The sequence below is a fragment of the Melospiza melodia genome, chromosome 6, assembly GCF_035770615.1.
Source record: "Melospiza melodia melodia isolate bMelMel2 chromosome 6, bMelMel2.pri, whole genome shotgun sequence".
Taxonomy (NCBI): Eukaryota; Metazoa; Chordata; class Aves; order Passeriformes; family Passerellidae; genus Melospiza; species Melospiza melodia.
In genome coordinates, this window is record NC_086199.1 from 22499192 (window position 1) to 22516979 (window position 17788).

At 45.4% G+C, this 17788-nt stretch overlaps 1 protein-coding gene across 3 annotated transcripts; it reads left to right on the forward strand.

Annotated features, from left to right (window-relative positions):
• Positions 1–274: 274 nt before the first annotated feature.
• Positions 275–17587, forward strand: ANGEL1 (angel homolog 1). 3 transcript variants are annotated; one of them, XM_063160237.1, is made up of 11 exons: positions 275–362; positions 1513–1654; positions 4020–4619; positions 5135–5361; positions 5929–5998; positions 6392–6825; positions 7497–7623; positions 8473–8583; positions 9758–9827; positions 10244–10401; positions 11239–17587. In XM_063160237.1, the coding sequence occupies exons 3-11, from the start codon at positions 4253–4255 to the stop codon at positions 11406–11408; spliced, it is 1734 nt and encodes a 577-aa protein (XP_063016307.1). In that variant the 5' UTR covers positions 275–362; positions 1513–1654; positions 4020–4252; the 3' UTR covers positions 11409–17587. The 3 variants fall into 3 exon arrangements, with proteins under 3 accessions (XP_063016307.1, XP_063016306.1, XP_063016305.1); XM_063160236.1 differs by lacking the exons at positions 275–362; positions 1513–1654 and adding an exon at positions 2070–2146; XM_063160235.1 differs by lacking the exons at positions 275–362; positions 1513–1654 and adding an exon at positions 2242–2325.
• The last annotated feature ends 201 nt before the right edge of the window (positions 17588–17788 follow it).

The window sequence follows — 17788 nt, forward strand, 5'->3', positions numbered from 1 at the left end:
ACATGTCAGCAGTTAATGGGGCCTTGAATCAAGTACTCACTCATTCCACCAACTACTGTTGGTGCCAAAAGTGGTTCAGTGCTTATTATTTTACATCTTTTTTACTGAGGACTTTGTGACTTTTCCTAAGGTGCTAAAACCAAAACTGTAACAGAAGAGGCTTTCTGATAAAGCTTGAGCAGAAATAATTTATAGACTTAGAAATATTTTTATTTCCCAAAAAATAGGATAATTTTTGTGGCTTTATTCCGTTAGGTTCTACAAAGACCTCTCAAACTGTCCAGTCATTAGAGACTGTGGAAGGATTACATTTGGATCAAAACCAAAATACCACAAAATCCAGTGGAAGGCTTGACCCTGAAGTAGGTGACCATTGTCAGCTTTGTTTGTATTGCCAAAATTTGAAAATATTTTTCTAGTGTAGGCCAAACAACTGTGGCTATTTGGCCACAGCTGCTTGCTGGTTTGTAGCACCAGCTAACATTCTTCTCTGATTTCAGTCCGAGTATTCTGATGTGGGTTGGGTCTGAAGATCTTTTCTTAGATCTTTCCTTTCAAGGAATAGGCTGGTTTTAAATGACCCAGTCATGAGCTCCTAATGTTGCAGATCCTTCCTCTGGAGAATATCCTACATTCTCTGACTAGAAACCAATGATGGATTGGTTACTGCAACAGGAGATGGGAGACCACAGTCTAGTGCTTTGCCAGAGACATCTGTGGGATTTGAGACCAGTCCCTGCTTCGATGGTCTGTGGTGTTCTGTAAATGGAGATTTGAAAAAGAGTGCTAGGATTATTATTTATTTACATTATAACATCATCTCAGATCCTAGCTGTGGACACTCATTGTGCTAATTACTAATGGGAGAAATGGGTCTCAATGTCTTCACAAAGAACTCCAGCTGAAAGAACCAATCAAGTTCTGGAAGAATGGCTGGGAGGATTTTACAAGAAATGGATGTTAATGTCTTTGAAATGGGCCATAATGTCTTAATGAATATTAAGCTGCATTTTTTGAAGAAGCTAGATAATTTGAGTTTCTAAACTTTAAGGCCATATGTAGTAGGTGGTTTGGGAAGTCTTTACCTTCCTAGTGCCTCAGCTAATGGGGAAAGGAAGAGGGCAACCTGCAGCCAGGAGTTTAGGAGAAAAGGAGGCTGTGTCCTCCAAAAATTTGAGAGAGACCCCATGGAAGTATGGCCAAGTGGACTCCATCCCTTTACTCAAAGTTGCAAGATTCCTCTGTCTCTTTTGTGGACACTGGCTTTTCACAGTGTGATTTTCTGCACATCAGTAAGTGTTTCATTTAATTGTGACCCGTGAGATGGCAGCTGGTCACCATGAAGGGGGCAGTTTGGCAGCACTCATCAGTGCAAAAGGCAGGGATAATATGAATCTTGACTTCATTGCAGGTACTCAGAGTTTGGAAGAAGGCTACTGAGATTACAAGTCAGAAATGTATATTTGGTGTTAAAAAGCTGTAGTGTGCTCAGCTCAATCTGTTTGCCTTCAGATGTTGAAAACGTGTGATTGTGGAGTGAAGCGCAAACGTTGAAATTCTGGACTTCAACCAGGACTTCGCTTTTCATATACAACTGCCTGGTTTCAGCACGTGATGGATCTCAACTTGCAAATGGCAGAGTACTCATAGCCAGGTGAGGACTGATATTGCCAGCCTCTGATGACCTCTCAGCAGCACCAAGTGAGGGCACACTCCTGCTCTGCTGTCTCCTCCACCCCATCGCCACTGCCGCCTAGAGGTTGTGCTTTGCAAAACCTTAGCAATTATCAGTGCTGTTCGAAAAGCCTGTGCAACATCTGGAGCAAAAGGTGGCTTCCCGGGGGACAAAAAATCATAGAAATTTTCCTGTTTGCATTTCTGGAGAACAGGGGGTGAAAATTTTTGTTTGAAACCACAAATTTCAGGGTGGCGGAGCCATAAAGCAAGCTTCACTCAGCCCAGGGTCACAGCTTCTGACCCCTCAGGCACAGCACGGCTGCCGGGCCCCTCCGCAGGCTGCGCTCCTGCCCCACCCCGGCCGGGGCCGTCCCACCACGGGCCGCGGCCTCCCGGGAGCGGGCGGCCCTGGAGCGGCGCCCGGGGAGGGCCAGGCCCGGGCCGGTGCGAGCCCCGGGGGCCCGACGCGGTGAGTGCCCGGGCACGCCGGGCGCCGGCGAGCCCGCGCCGTGAGGCCGTAGCTGAGGCGGGGCCGGCGCGGCGGCGGGGCCGGGCTGGGGGCGGTGGAGGCCGGGCCGGGCGGCATGATCGGCACCGTGCTCTGCTACGTGCTGCTGCCGGCGGCGCGGCTCCTCCAGGCCCTCCGAGGTAACCCGGCCCCGGGCGGGCGGCGGCGGGGGCAGGGGGAGCTGCCGGGGGTGGCCCGGAGGGGCGGGGATGTCCCTCGCCGTCCCCCGCCCCGGCCTGAGGGGGTGCGGCCCGGCGGCCGGGGACGGCGCAGCTGCCCCGGAGCTCCCCAGGCCCCGGCCCTAGGCAGATGGGGCGTGGGGCTGCCGGGCCGGGCCGGGCCGGGCCGGGGCTGCTGGCCCCGGGCAGCGCGGGGAGCGGCGTGTGTGGAGGGAACAGCTGCCGGCTGTTGTGCTGCAGAGGCAGAGTGCGCTTTGCGCAGGGGCTCCAGCTCCTGCCGCCAACCTGCTCTCCAGGCTGGGGGAGATACTTGGAGATGGGCAGCTCAGATATCTGTGATCCCCCAAGGACCTGCGGGTGACTTCGTGGATGGACTTATGTTTTGTGTGCATCGCTATTTCACTTAGTTTCCCTAGATCCTGCTGCTACTTTACAGTCCCTGATTACTGAGCTCATGTAAAGCCACCTTCCAGCCTGAAACTGTCCCTGGGCCTGTAGCAACTACTGGACTGGCACGCTGTCTTTTTTCATAGTGAGCAGCGAGCGGACTCCTCTCAAATTCAGCTCCTATTGTGTATTAACAGGCTTTTGCAGGCACTCATCGTGCCTGGTCAGGGGCGTGTGGGAACATTACCTTGGTGTGTTGGTGTTTCTGACATTAATGAACTTAATTACAAACCGACAGAGAGGAGTATGGTTCTTAAAGCTCCATTTCTGACACATAGAGAAAACTTTGACACAAAAGATATAGTAAAACTATACATGAATGTTGCTGACTCCTCTATGTTACTGCTCTGGCTGACTGACAGGGATGCAGAGAAAAAAGTGATTTGTAATCAACAGTAATTGCTAGTTAACAGTAGGGACAAGTGTCTGTGCAGAATTCATAGCGAAGCGTAAATGCCGTCTCTTGTATAGATGCAAGTGAAAAGAATCTCTGTCTTTTTCTACTTTACCGCACAAATATTACTGTGTTCAATGTTACATTAAAAACAGTTTAAAATGGTTTTATTTTTTTGCCACATGTCAGTCATCAGGTGATCTGTAATTCTTATCAGGATTTCTTCTGTGCATATACTCTCTCTAATGAGGCATATGTTGGTCCCTATGTGTCTTCATTTTTCATCTCTTAGTAACAGAATGGTTTTTCTTCTACTATGCATTCTTGTGATGTATTTTACTCTCTTAGCTGACTGCTATTTCTTGCTCAGTCCCTGGAAAGAAACTTGCTCCAAACGATGGTCTCCAAGACCTTAGCTTCTTAGCCCATTCACGATCAACTAACTTTTAGAGACTGCCTTTACATATGTTGCTGAGAGCTGATATTTCCACAAGGCCTTTCGGCTTGGCTGACTCTCTGTGCTGCTGCATGAGTTAGAATTACATTCTCTAGATTTGATAAAGCCATTGCTGTTGTGTGCAGTTTCAGTGGCTTGGACTAATATGACTGGATTTGGACTGTGGCTTAGCATTCTGGAGGAGGCAGGGGAAGTTATTTAGGCTGTAACTGTTTTCCCTCAGAGAAATAATTTGTTTGGGTTACTATACTGAATGGTTGTATTGCACAGAGTTACAGCAAATGCGTTGGAATAAGAAAATAATGAGTAAGAAAGCATTTCTGGCTGTTTGATTTTGATTTTGTTTTTAAATGACAGATGCTTTCTTTACCTATCGAAAGAATGTGCTTCTGGCGAAGAGCCCGTCCACCCAGATAGAAGGTGTCTTTGCTGCAGCCAGAGGAAGATCAGTTCCAGAAGAGCAAGAAGCCCTTCTCCAGCAGTGGCTGGAGGAAGGAGCAGAGAATTTGCCAGCCAGTGAGAGTGTTCCAACAGTGAGGAAAGTATCAGTTACACTCACTAGTGACTGGTTAGAAGGTTCAGAGCTATTGATGACCAGCCTCAGTGACCTGAATACGTCTCCGGAACTCACCCAGTGTGCTGATCAGCAGCACTTGGAGCTAAATGCCTTGGCTTCTTCAGAGCTGCAAGATCATGCAGTGGCTGAACTGGCCAGATTACCATCAGAGGAAACAGTGACTGTAGCAGGCAGTGCCCCTTGGGCAGCTGTGGTCCCACAGACAGATCACCAGACAGCTGGCTGTGCTGGTATCAACGTGGAGGTGCTGAATGATGACCCAGCTGTGCTGGCCTGGAGTTTAGCATGTGATGCAGAGGCAGTGCCACCAGTGCTCCCAGCCCAGCCCATTCAGGAAGCGGTGCCATTTTATCCTGTCTCATCGGAGGTGCCCTATCATGGTCAGTGATGGCTCTGAATCTAATGTTTAGTTTGGGTTTGGCTTTTGTAGTGAATGTGGTCAGGTTATTGTGTTTGGGCTTGCTGTCAGCAAGGCATTGATTGCCCCTGCAGAGTTGACAGGATCTGCTAGTGAAAACTGTAAAGTGAGTTTTTGCTGAGGAGGGGCTGGTCACAGCTAGTGGTTTCTGTGCTGTGAGACTGTCTGGTCTGAATATCAATATATGTTCCTTACTGTTCTCAAATGCTGGCTTTGTACTCTAGGAAGCACTGAAAAGTGGGTCTGGTGTTTCAGTATGCTTGACTCTGGTCATGTGTTATGCCATCCCTACAGACAACTATCCATAGATATCCAGAAAGAGCACCTGAAAACCAGAGTGGGTGTGGGTTTGCTCAGAGGCTAGAGTGCCCTAGCTTGGGGAATGAGAATGGCTGTTCTCTGGGTCCCAGGGGAACCAAAGTATCAGCAAGGTACCTAGTGCCGCTGTAACTTTGCTTTTTTGTCTCTTGCATATAGAGATCTTATGGAGAGACTGGGAGGATCTTTCTGTCCAGCCCTGTGTCTTAGAGCAGGTCTCCAAAAACACTCCCCTGTTTGAATTTCGAGTCATGTCTTACAACATCCTTGCCCAGGACCTGGTGGAGCAGGGCCTTGATCTCTATGTACACTGTCATCCAGACATCCTGAACTGGAACTACCGCCTTCCAAACCTTTTGCAGGAGATCCAGCATTGGGATCCTGATGTAAGTATGACTAAGCCCTCTCTACATCAGTGTCACCAGAATTCGAATTTCTTGTTTGATCTAACAGTATTAAGAAAAGAAAAAGATGGGGGCAAGTCCTAGGAAGATACTGCCTGCTTGGTAACTGAACACTGATTGGTCTGAGAGTGTGGACTTTCACAGACCATGTTTTTGGTGTCTGTCTTGCTTTGGTTGTAGAAACTAGTCATACTTTGATAGCAGGGCTTAACTTTTATAAACACCAGAAGTAGAGGAAGAAAGACCTGTCTTCTAAGGCAGTACAGGAGGAGAAGTCTGCATAGAAGAGGACTCCATGAATTTCTTATTCTTTAGTCCTCTTTGTGGGATGAAGGATCTTTTATCTCATTGCTGGAAAACTGAATGATGTGCTACTGTGACCCAGAAAGTTAGTGCTTTTCATCTGGAAAGTACGGGACAGAGTTGCAGTGATGACATTTCTGTTTGGAGGGTTGGTATGTGAATGCACTTTTCCACTTTCTTCCTTCCCCAAAACAAGGTAACTAGCGAATACTTGTGGAGCAAGTGAGGTCTCTGCCTTCCTTCCAGGTTCTGTGTCTCCAGGAGGTGCAAGAGAACCATTACTGGGAGCAACTGGAACCAACATTCAAGGAGATGGGTATGTCCTGCTTTTGTGGGTCTGTACATCCAGCTCATGGGACTGGCCAAGCAGTGCTTCCTGCTTAACATCTTCAAAGCGCTCAGTTTCAAGAGACCTCTTCCTGTTTGCAGGTGGCTGCTGGCCCTACATCTGAACTATCTGCCTAGAGCTTTATCCTTTCTTTTGCAATTGATGTCTCTGAGTTGAAATATCAGAATAACAAAACAGAGGGCCCTAGAAGGACAAGGAGCGAGGAAATACCTCCAATAATTAATAAATAAAGGGTGGTTATTGGAAAAGAATTGGGTATATTGCTGTACCCCAATGTAGTAGGAACCTTTTCTATACAGACTTGCTGAGCCTGAGGTAGTGACTGGATAAACCTTTTAATAGGTGCTGGTTTCTTTTCAGGCTTTGCTTGCTTCTATAAACGGAGAACCGGGACGAAGACAGATGGATGTGCAGTGTGCTATAAGCGCAGCAGGTTCCAGCTGATCAGTCTCAGCCCCATAGAATACTTCCGGCCTGGCCTGGACATCCTCAACCGGGATAATGTGGGCTTGGTGCTGCTGCTGCAGCCTGTGCTCCCAGAAGGTCTAGGTCTGAATGCAGTCAGTCCTCTGTGTGTGGCCAACACTCATGTGTTGTTCAATCCGCGTCGAGGAGATATCAAACTGGCCCAGGTGGCATTGCTGCTAGCAGAGATTGACAAAATTGCAAGAACTACTGAAGGCAGCTACTATCCTGTCATCTTGTGCGGAGACCTGAACTCTGTACCTGATTCTCCACTCTACAAATTCATCCGGAATGGTGAACTTTCCTACCATGGGATGCCAGCCTGGAAGGTAGTTGCCAGCCAGAATTGGGATTGGATAGCTCTTTATTGTCTGCTGCTAGAGAAATGCATGGCTGCATTCTTCCTCTTGTGAGGAAATAGTCTTAATACTGAATAAAATGATTCAGCAGTCTTCCCCAGTGTCTCCAGTGCTGCAGGGGAAAGAAGCAGACAAGTGCGTGCATGTTGTTTCCATCACTGCTCTTCTGGTTTCTCTTGGGGCACACTTGTGATAATAGATCACTTAATATCAAATATTTTTTTTCCTTTCCTATGGAAGTTTTGTGCCTGTGTGACTGGAAGTGTAGGGAAATGCAACTCCACCAAGACTTACTGAAATTTTTTGTGGACATTTGTTCAAAAAAAGTTCGAAGTGGGTCTCTTGTGGTTGTCTTACTGTGTGTCTGTGATCAAATATATGGTTGTCATTCAAGCTAAATCATCACTTCAATAAGATACCTGTAAAGTATCTTGTCAGGTGACTTTTAGCTAATTATATCTGTCCCCTACAGCTGAAGGTTTACTATAGCTTTACCATACTCTGAATAGCTTAGCTCATGCCTTTCTAAGAGGGCATTCTCCTGTCTTGCTCCTGGCAAATGTATATATGTATATTGTCTATAGCTTGCACATCTACTCTCTGTCCCTGATGATTGCTCTCCTTTCCTGGCCTTCTTGCAGGTGTCTGGTCAGGAAGACTTTTCCCAGCAATTGTATTCACGGAAGCTGCTGGCCCCACTGTGGCCAAGCTCACTGGGTGTAACAGACAAGTGCCAGTATGTCACTCTGTGCCAGCCAAAGAAACCTGGTGAGCTCCAGTATTCATTGACAATATGAGTTTGCTGAGGATGGGCAGTTTGTGGGCCTTGCTGTCTCTCTGAGGAGCTTGGGCATGTGCTGCATGGAACTTGACAAAGATTCTCTCCTTCTACTTTGTATATGAGTTAAATACATTTTTTTCCAGAACCTATTGGATTTCTGCCATTTTCTTTCTCTAGTGAGGAGCAGAATGTTCCTCTACCAGTAACACTTGCTCTATGTCTCTTTCATATTCCCAGACTTACACTTCTGTGCAGTTGTAAACTATGTTCAGCAGGCATTGCTTTAATCTCCGGGTGTTAGGGGTGTGGTTTTGGATAGTATTTGCAAACCACTGTAAAGAAATCATTCCTAAGATCCAGTTACAATCTGTCTCTTCTCTGCATCCATTGAGAGGACTAAAAAAATGGAGCCCACACAAAATAGCTTTTGTTAAAATCTTGAATATAGAACTTGTATTCACCCTGATCTCCAGAAATGTTTTTCTCAGCAGACATTTCCTGGAGTTGCGCTAACTGATCTGCTTGAAAGTCCCTTGAACTTTTGGTGTCTCAGAGAGGACATTCTTACTTTGTGCTGACAATGACTGTTGCATCTGAGGGATAGGAATAGATGTGCTCTGTTCTTCTACTTTTACACATCTGTTCTACATGTAGGTTGTCAGGTGATAACCTGATACCATTCTAGTCTCATGGTATCAGAATGCTTGGGAACAAAAGCGTCTCTCAAACTAAAGACCTCTAAGAGGCTCAAAGGTCTGAAATACAGGTGGTCACACCCTGGAGGTGTGACTTTGCTGCAGTTACTTTCTTCTTTTAATTGGTGCTTTTCTCTGCAGGGAGACGTGAATACAGCCGGGACTTCCTGCTGCAGTTCCGCTTTTGCGATGCTGCCTGTGAGCGACCGCCACAGCTGGTCCTCCTGGAAGGTGTGACAGATGCTAAACCAGGTATTGACGGGAGACTTTGCAGCTTGTCACTCTCCTCGCTGAGTGGAGCCTCTCTTCTGAGGACAGACTGAGAGAGTTTGGACTGGAGAAGAGAAGGCTCCACTGAGGCCTCATTGTGGCCTTCCAGTACTAAAAGTGGGCTTATAAAAAATGAAGGAGAGTGACTATTTACACAAGCATATAGTGATGGGACAAGGGGAATGGTCTTAAACTTCCTAAAATACTTTACATAGAGGGTAGTAAGGCATTGGGCCAGGTTGCCCTGAGAAGTTGTGGATGCCACACCCCTGGAAAATGTTCAAGGCCAGGTTGTATGGGGCCCTGGGCAGCCTGATATAGTGGGTGACATCCTTGCCCATGGGATGGAGGGATGGAACTAGATGATCTTTAAGACCTCTTCCAGCCCAGGCCATTCTGTAACTGTATGATTCTATGATTTCAAGGTAATGCCTGAGATGGAGGTAATGCCTGGTGAGGAAAGGGAAAGGCAGAACGGTGCCTTCTGTGACCATGATTAGATTTCATGAGAGCTCAGAGAAGTACACTTTCCTCCCTCATACACACTGACTGTGTTGTTTGAGATGCACTGATATTCTGCTTCTTGAAGCTCTTTCCTCTAAACTTCTTTTAAGCTGAAACAGATATGTATATTTCTTTTTTCTGCTTCAAGACTTTGGTGGCAGAGAACAACCTGAAGACTGTAATGATACATGGTGGTCCCAATAAAGATGTCTGGGGAAGCTGGTACCCAGTAGACATTCCTGCACCTCTGGGCCTTGTGGCATGGCTGGTTCTGCTTTCTCTTTTTCTTTTCTGCCTTTCTAGACACCGTTTGAGTAAGCTGTAGGCTAAGACAAGCAAACTTTCTTTTGAGAGCAAATGTTGAAATACCCTGGACTTTGGTAATATTGAATGCTTTAAGGACATGTCCTCAGCAGGACAGGATATGAGTTCCCAGTTGTTTGCACTGATCTGCTCTAGAGATGCTCCTGTTAGTCTTACAGCTTGTGTATTCTTTGGATATTTTTCTTTATGATATTCATGACTCGAAACTATCTGCTCTTCTTGGGCAAAAAGATTCATTTGGTTTCAGAAGAAGCTTCTCAGACTTGGGATGAGCAGCCTGTTCTGGGATCTGTGTAGGTCTGGCTGGAATCTCTTTGCTCCTTTGCAGACCGCCCTGCACACTGGCCCAAGCCTGCTGCCATGGTGAAAGACCCTGATCCTCAGCCATTCGTCCCAAGGTAACTTGGTGCACCTTCAATGGCCACAGTCTTCAAACTCAGCCTTGTTTTCCTGAAAATCTGGCTGAAGGAAAGACTGAAGTAAATGTGAGAGTGAAAGAGGGTAAGGAGGGCTATCTGGAAGAGCTAGGTCCACCCAGGATTGTCCCAGCAGCAGGATGCTGTTCTGTCAGCATTATGTTGGTGAGATTGAGAATGAAGGGCATAGGCATATACAGGACTGGGTATTGAAGGCAAAGGAAATTCAGAGTCTGTCTTGCTTTGGTGTAAGTGGAGCGAATAGTTCTGAAAGATTTTATGTGCTCATAAAGTAGGAGTAGTTCAGACAGTTGCATCAGCAAGGGAACATTCAGCTGTGACTGCAGTACCAAAAAGGCATAATTCTCTTTCCTTTCTTGGTGGCTGTTTGTGTGCAGGTGTTCAGGTGTTATCCAGCATGGCCTCAACCTGACCTCTGTCTACAGCCACTTCTTGCCACAGAGGGGACGCCCAGAGGTCACAACAATGCCCATGGGGCTTGGAGCCACTGTTGATTACATTTTCTACTCAGCAGAGCCTGTGGAGAACAAGGCGGGTGAGTGTGGCAGTGCAGGGCTTATCCCTGTGACATTGGAAGAGGCCTGTGAGACAGGCCAGATGGGCAGTGCATTTCATTAGCTGGTGGATCTACAGGATCTGTCTTTGAAATAATACACAAGGTGGAAGTAACATTTGCTCATGTACCACGAGAAGACACTGTTTATCTTTGCTGTGGAAAAAATGAGGCTGCTTACGTTCATGTAGACTTCTGAGGAAGCTAGAACAGAATAGATTCTTTTCTTCTGCATAAATATCTTACCTGTGCTCCTGATAACAGGCAGTGCTGGGTCCTGAGTTCAAGGCTTGGACTTCTGGTCACTCTGAGACCACATGCTTGCTGTTCTTGGAAGGAGATGACTTCGGTTCTTTTCCAGTGGCACCTTCTCTCTGCTGCCTGAAACAGGAGTTCTGTTCATGAATGACTGCATGTAAATGCATCCAGGAACTCTCTTGGAGCTGATTTGGGTCATGTCAGAATCAAGTTTGGGGAACCAATTAGGAAGGAAGAGATTAATTCCTCCTCAGGGGAGAATCTGAAGCTATTGCTAGGCCACAGATCAAGAAAGGAACTTCTCATGTAAGCAACTACATGGTGAATTTAGTGTATTCTTGCTTCCTATGCCTGCAAGTATATGAAACCATGAACAGCAGTATTGTAGGGTGCACCCTGCTTTCACATCTAGGCTCAAGGGTGCATGTAGTGTTTGTGCAGGCAGTCTTCGTTTATCAGGGAAAGAACAGGAGAGGATTGACAAGCATCCCTCTGTGAGTGTGTGGAGTTAATCTGTGGTGCCAGTCTCTGGTTGATGTTTCTTCCCATTTTCTTTGTCAGGTCGCAGGCTGTACAAGGATGGAGCCCTGAAGCTGCTTGGCCGTCTTTCTCTTCTCTCTGAAGATGTCCTCTTGATGGCAAATGGCTTACCAAATCCTTTTTGTTCATCTGATCATCTCTGCCTGCTGGCTAGCTTTGGCTTGGAGATCTCCAGCCTCAGAGAGAGTTAGTGTTGGTTCCCTTTCCCTAAAGAAAAGTTGTTCTGAATACAGCGGTCGAGACTCTGGATTGCACAACCTGCTTGCAAGAAAACCCTTTTCCTTGTCATGCCCTAAAAGTCCTTTTCTCCCCTCACACCCTCACTAAACGCAGGGATGGGGGAGTTGGAGCACTTTTTGCATTGGTATTTTCTGCATCTCTGCAAACCTGAGCTGTGTTCCCAGTGGGCTGATAGGTGTATTCAGGCATTGGCATCTCTTTAAGAGATCCTTGTTCCACTGCCTTGGTTAGCAGGTGTTTTTGTGCTGCAGGAACCAACATAATGCCCATGGTTATTTGTCCCTGTGTAAGATTTTCAAGGAGCTGGAAAAGAGAGGAGCAATGCTATCTGCTTTTGGTCAGTTTAATTGCTGCCAAGGAGCATGGACTGTATATGCCAATACTCTTTTACACCAAAACAAGTTCTTTTCATTCTTTTAATTTCTCAGTAATAGTTCAGTACTTTCAGGGCTAGTTGTTGTGTTGCCTTTTAGATTGGATCTGCTAACTGCTTAGAAATGTCTTTTACTTAATAATCTGTAAGGGCTGGCTTGCTGACAGAAGGGTTTGTGTGGTGTAACAGTTTCTACAAGAAATTGCTTGCTGTGACTAATGGACCAGGGAATGGGATTGCCAGGAATGGAACCAGGGGTTCTACAGAGCCACTCACAGCAGCTCTAGAGCTGCAGCAAAAGCCTAGAAGCCTTGGGGAAGGCTTCCTTCCTTTCTAGCAGTCTCAGAATGGTACCTAATATGTCATTTTTAGCAAAAATATTTAGGACCCTCACAGTGAATGTCCTGTGGAAAAAATTATCCTGTAAGGCATGATTACCCCAGAAGGCTATAACTCTGGTTGTCCCAAAAGAGAGATGAAGATGGAAAGCATGTGAGAGTCAGCAGAGCCATCATATGGAAGAGCTGGTCTTGTCACTTGCCCTGTTCTTTGTGCACTCCCTATTGCAGTCAGCCTGCCCAGGGGTCAATAGCCAGCCTTCAGTATCCATCTCCTGTGCCAGACTGAAGTCCATGCTGCATCCTTCTGCACCCAGCCATGTTTAGGTGTAGATAGAACCCTTAGGATCAACTCCTGACTCTTGACATGTGTTGGGAGGACGGGGAGGGCTGTGTAACTTGGAGCCAGACTGCAGTCACTTGGATCCCAGTGTACCTTTTGTCCAGTACAAAAGCTGTACCTGTTCCTAGAGTAAATTCCCCAGTTCAACATTCCCCTGACATTTGGTGCTCAGTTTTTCCTTAAGAGATGAAACCAGTCTTGGCAGAGACCAATATTGGCAGAAACATGAATCCTCTGTTCACAAACAAGGCAGGAAATCCGGTCCCACCTCAGGTTTTTGCAGGAAGGTACAGGAGACTTAAAACATTGTTTGTTCTTCATGCTCTATATTGAGGGACTTTGATATTTTAAATGTTACTTTCCTGATTGAAAAATAAATTACTGTAATCTAAGAAAATACCACAAAGTAACTGTGGCACCTTGTATTTCTGGCTGCTGAACCTCTGAAGACTTTCTGGACAAGGTTTTGCTGGCTGCAAGGTGAAATAGGGCAAATTGGCTACACAAGAAAGTAATGAGGGTTGAAGAGAGGGAAGCAATGAGCCTAATTTAATCTCCCAAGACATCCCTAAATCCCAGAGGTGGCTTCTTTGGCATTGGGCTCGTCTTGCTCCCTCCATCCCCTATCTCCTCCCCCCCACCCCTGAAAGATTTGCATTCAGGAACCCTTGCCCTCCTCCCTAAGAAAGGAATACTGCTGATCTTTTACAGCTCACTTCTGTAAACTACAAAAACAAGGTGTGTGTGGGGGTAGGGAGTTATGTTCTGTGCCCTTGTGAGCATGTAGGGACTGCATATTCCCCTCTTGCCCCGCCAGATGGTGTGGTATTTGGTGATGCGTGAATGGCTTTTGCTACCATTTGTGAGTTTCTGTAAGTGAGCAGCAGTCTTGGGGGGGTGTGAATAATTTTGCCCTTAGGTAATAGATTTGGCATGGCACTGGCACATGGGGGGAGGGATGGATGCAGAGATACACATTTATATGATTATGTTTGTCTCACAGTTTGAATGATTTCTGCAAGTACTCTTACTCTGATTTTGTAAGCAGTTGTATTTATAAAGGGAGGGAAGGAAAGGGTGAACTGACAGCTTTGTTTTCTATCTGGCTCAAAAAGGTTGCCAGAAGGCAGCCTGGTTGCACGTGACTCCTTCCTGCTGTTAACATTGTAATAGGAACCTTAGAAGACACTAAAGGTTTAACAGCAACCAACAAAAGCACCACAAAAAATTTTGTGACACATAGTGTTGGCACTTAGAACTTTAGCTATCCTGAGTCTGAGGTCAGTTGGTGAGGAGGGGTGTGTGTGTGTATGTATGAAAGCTGCCCATAAGAGAGCCAGACTCAGCTCCGGCTCTCTTGAGACCCATAAGGTGTGCACCATACACCAGCAGATGAACTGGTTGTGCCTGCACTGCCTGAAGCACCCTGCCAGTCCTGTGGTACAACTCAGGTGGAGAACCTGTGTTCCAGTATCACAGGTGCTCTTTCCATTTTATATAAACCAAAACCTTGTATTGTGGGCAAATTGCATGGAAGCATCTCAGGGAGCTTTTAAGGTTCCAGCTATATTTTGCTGGAAAATCTAATGTTGCACAGGTCAAACTAATGCTTTCTCTTTCCATGCATGAAATAATGTGGTATGCACTTGGAATTGTTAAGTTTTTGAACACTGGATATCAAGTCGTGTGGAGAAACCCCAGGACAATGCCTACAAGTCCCTTTATTCTTCTTTCTGGAGGTTATGGTGTTCCCAGGGTGACTTGCAGCTCTCAAAGCCCTGGCTTACTCATGCTTTGTTGGGCACTCATAGCTGAAACTGTGGCAGAAATGCAGGACCATGGCTAGTGACTGTATGGAGACACAAAGGCAGAGTTGAAAACTTGATCTCTGTGTTTATTTTGACCACTGTCACAGGAGCTCTGGTATGGACTCTTATGGAGGTGGTCTGTTTCAGGAAAATAAAAACCCCTGTGTTCTAGAGCAATTTGGAGTTAATACCAAATGGATCTAGAGACCTGTGAGTACCTCTTGACTATGTGGGATTATAGGAGAGGTTTGGAAGTGGGGTTGGTAGAAAACTCCTAACTGTAAAATTGCAACCAGCATATAGTTGTTGGGAGAAAAATAATGTGTTTTGTGATGCTTAAAGGACAGTACCCACACATACAATCAGAGCCTGTGGTAATGAGCATTGTAGTGGGATCCAGAACTGAGATTCCAGATGTAGCTCTTAAAACTGTTTCTGGACCTAAATGCATGATGAGTTTTCATTAACACAACTTTCTGATGAATTACAGAGGGATCTGTAAATGGTTATGAAAGTAGAGCAGCAGTATCTGCAATGCTCAGAAAGGGAAGGTGTCACAGAGGTAATTACCAGCTACATGACCTTAGTAGTGATGTAGAGTTCAGGGAGACTGGTGCTTAGGGGAAGTGATGCCAGAGACTGCTAGCAGTGTGTGCACATTCCCTCTTAGCAGCCTCCTAAGCTGCTGGAGCATGCAGCTGTTAAGACAATCAAGTATTTGGCTAAGTATCTTTACTAAAAAACTGTTTAATTTGCACCACAGCTGCTAGGCTGTATTTAGTTATTCTATTTAGATAGAAGTTGGACTTCCTTCATTTTCTCAGTTTTAAGTTCATTGCTCCAGGAGGATGCCCTTCATAATCCGTTTTCCCAATTACATGAGATGGGAGGAGTGGTAAACAATATAATTGCTCTATCTTCTTTCCTCTTTGTAATAAATGAAACTTGGCTGCTGTTTGAGGTCTTCTTTCTCCATGCCTTTTTCTTATGAGCTATATCTCTAGCAGCTGTTTTCCCATGACTACTCTATCCAGTTATCTTTCTGAGTTACTGATGTTTATTTTTTCTGCAGCTGTATTTCTTCAGTTAAAAGTCATGGGTGCAATTCTCTAGGGCTAAGTGTTATTATAAATGCAACATATACATGGTGTCAAGATGTAAGATAGTGGGTTTCCTCACCTCTGAAAAATTAAGTGGGAGGATTGGGAGTTCTGGAACCAACACATAGATGGGAGTAACACTTGTTATATAAAACAACAAAACCGGAGTTTCAGATTTATTGTTAGTGCTCTGTACGCCACCTGCTTTGTGGAGGCAGAGCTCTGAAATATACTTGACCTTAGTTTGTCTGCTCTGAGGAGTCTCCAGGAGGTCGTAAGTTCAGCATCTCAGCGGATCAAGGTATGATCCTGCTCCTAACGATGTGTTGGTGATGGTGTTGGCAAACAGTCTGCAAAGCAGGGTGTTGCTGCAGTCCAGTAACTGCTCCCAATGCCTCCACCTCGGTATTGAACATTCAGTGGATGTACTGTTTAGATACTTGCAGACATATCCATGGGTCATCCAGATGAACCCTTTTGTTGCTTACCTCAAGGGGGAGCACACAAGCCTCAGTGGGATACCATCTCCTTTCAGGCTTCCTGTTGTGCGGACTGATTGAATTGCTGGCTGTGACCTGCTTCTTACCAGACTGTAGCTGCCTGGGCTATAGTGCTTCCCGTAGCACTGTCATGTTGAAATGCACAAGCTGAATTGAATTTCTCCATTGTGTTTCTAACTATGATACTGAGTTTCTGAAGGGAACTCACCTGTTACAACAATAACCAGGATGACAGATTAAACAGCTGGCATGCCTCTTAACTCCTTTTGTCAGCTGTAAATGTTTGGCATCTCCTGTCAAGGCAAGTTGACCTCCTGCTTCCACTGAAAATGTCATTCTAGTCTTGAAGATACTTTTCTTTATATTTATTTAAAATTTTATTTATTTTCTTTCAGATTTAGACTGTACATTCTGTACTCTTATATAATAGCTGGAATATTTTTTAAAACTTTGATAAGACAAATACAGCAGCTTTCAAGGTCCAAGTCTGGCAGATGGGAGGACTAAGCTAGACACTGGCTTATGCTACAACAAAAGATGTATTTGTTCCATCCAGTCTTTAATTTATATACACCAGAAAAAGAACAAAAAAAAACCCCACCAAACCAAAGACCAAAAAACCACCAAAAAACAAAACCCCAAAAAACCCTTGGCTTCAAACCTTAGCAATTTTATTCAGTTTTTTGTTATTTTCTTTCTGGATGCAAAGCCTTATATTTATTCTATATATTTACTTATTGGCCAGTGCCTGGAGCTGCTCTTGAACTGGGAGTAGATGAATGCAGTATTTATTCTATAGTTATTTCTCTCCTCCTTTCCTCCCTTAAAATGAGGTTAGAGAGAAGATAGCACTCCCTCTTTGCCAAAATAAAAATATAATCCAGGAAAACAAACCTGGTTAACTTAATTCTGTAATGGCCTGCTATCCACAGCATGTCATATGCCTTTGCCTGTCGTAATCCTGCAGTTGCTGCATGAATGGTGCTCTTAAGGCTCAGTCTCACTCTCTCATGAATGAATTTCTGTGTGCTTTTAGACATGTGAGAACCTTAAGTCTTGGGCCTCTCAGTGAAAAAACTGACAGGGTGTGGGTTTTTTGTTTCTTGGGGTTTATAATTTATTTTCTGCTTCAACATATTGTTTATCCTTCCCACAATGAAGATTTTCCACTTAAGGTCCAAGCAGCATAATCTCTAACTTACTTGAAAACTAAAACTGCAGGAACAACCAGTCACAGGGGAAAAGCCTGATGTAAGAGGGAGCAGAAAGTCTGTGGCTGCTTCACTGTTCTCACTCCACCCTGATCTATACATCCATAGGGTATATAGGAGTTACCTGATTTAAACCAAAATCTGTAAGGCATGGAGCAGAGGGTGTTTTCAAGCAAACATCTGAAGTAGATGCTTAGAACTGTGCAATTGCTTTCCCTCAGGGCAGAAGCAGTTCATATAATTAACTTGGCTAAGATGGACTATTGCATGTGCCTTTCTCTTTGGAATAACAGGTCAGAGAATGCTTATTCCTTTCCTATACACACTGTAGGCTTGCCTACATACTGGCCGTGGTCCCAGCTCTTACTCATTTCCCCAGAGAGAAGGGCTATGTTATGCCTGAAAGATGATAGCCTGAATAAAGTTGGATCCCCTTGCTGGGGATCCTTGCACTGAATCTTGCAGCTGACTGTCCTTTATTAACCCAGCATTTGTCTTGAGCAGTCCTGGTGAGGTCATTAGTCTGGAAGGTCGCTAAGCAGACTTTGAGGAGAATTGCTTTTCAGGCCAGGAAGGGAGACTGAATTGCACATAGACAAGTTGAGCAGTGCAAGAAGAGGTTTGTATTAACCCTTACGCTATTGTTTGGTACAGTATT

What these genes read in the sequence shown, in the direction of transcription:
- ANGEL1 (XM_063160235.1), top strand. Translation starts at nt 2,262, where the DNA reads ATGATCGGCACCGTGCTCTGCTACGTGCTGCTGCCGGCGGCGCGGCTC. An exon ending in ATCGGAGGTGCCCTATCATG is followed by an intron (nt 4,620 to 5,134) that starts GTCAGTGATGGC and finishes TCTTGCATATAG; the next exon opens with AGATCTTATGGAGAGACTGG. An exon ending in GTGCCAGCCAAAGAAACCTG is followed by an intron (nt 7,624 to 8,472) that starts GTGAGCTCCAGT and finishes TTTTCTCTGCAG; the next exon opens with GGAGACGTGAATACAGCCGG.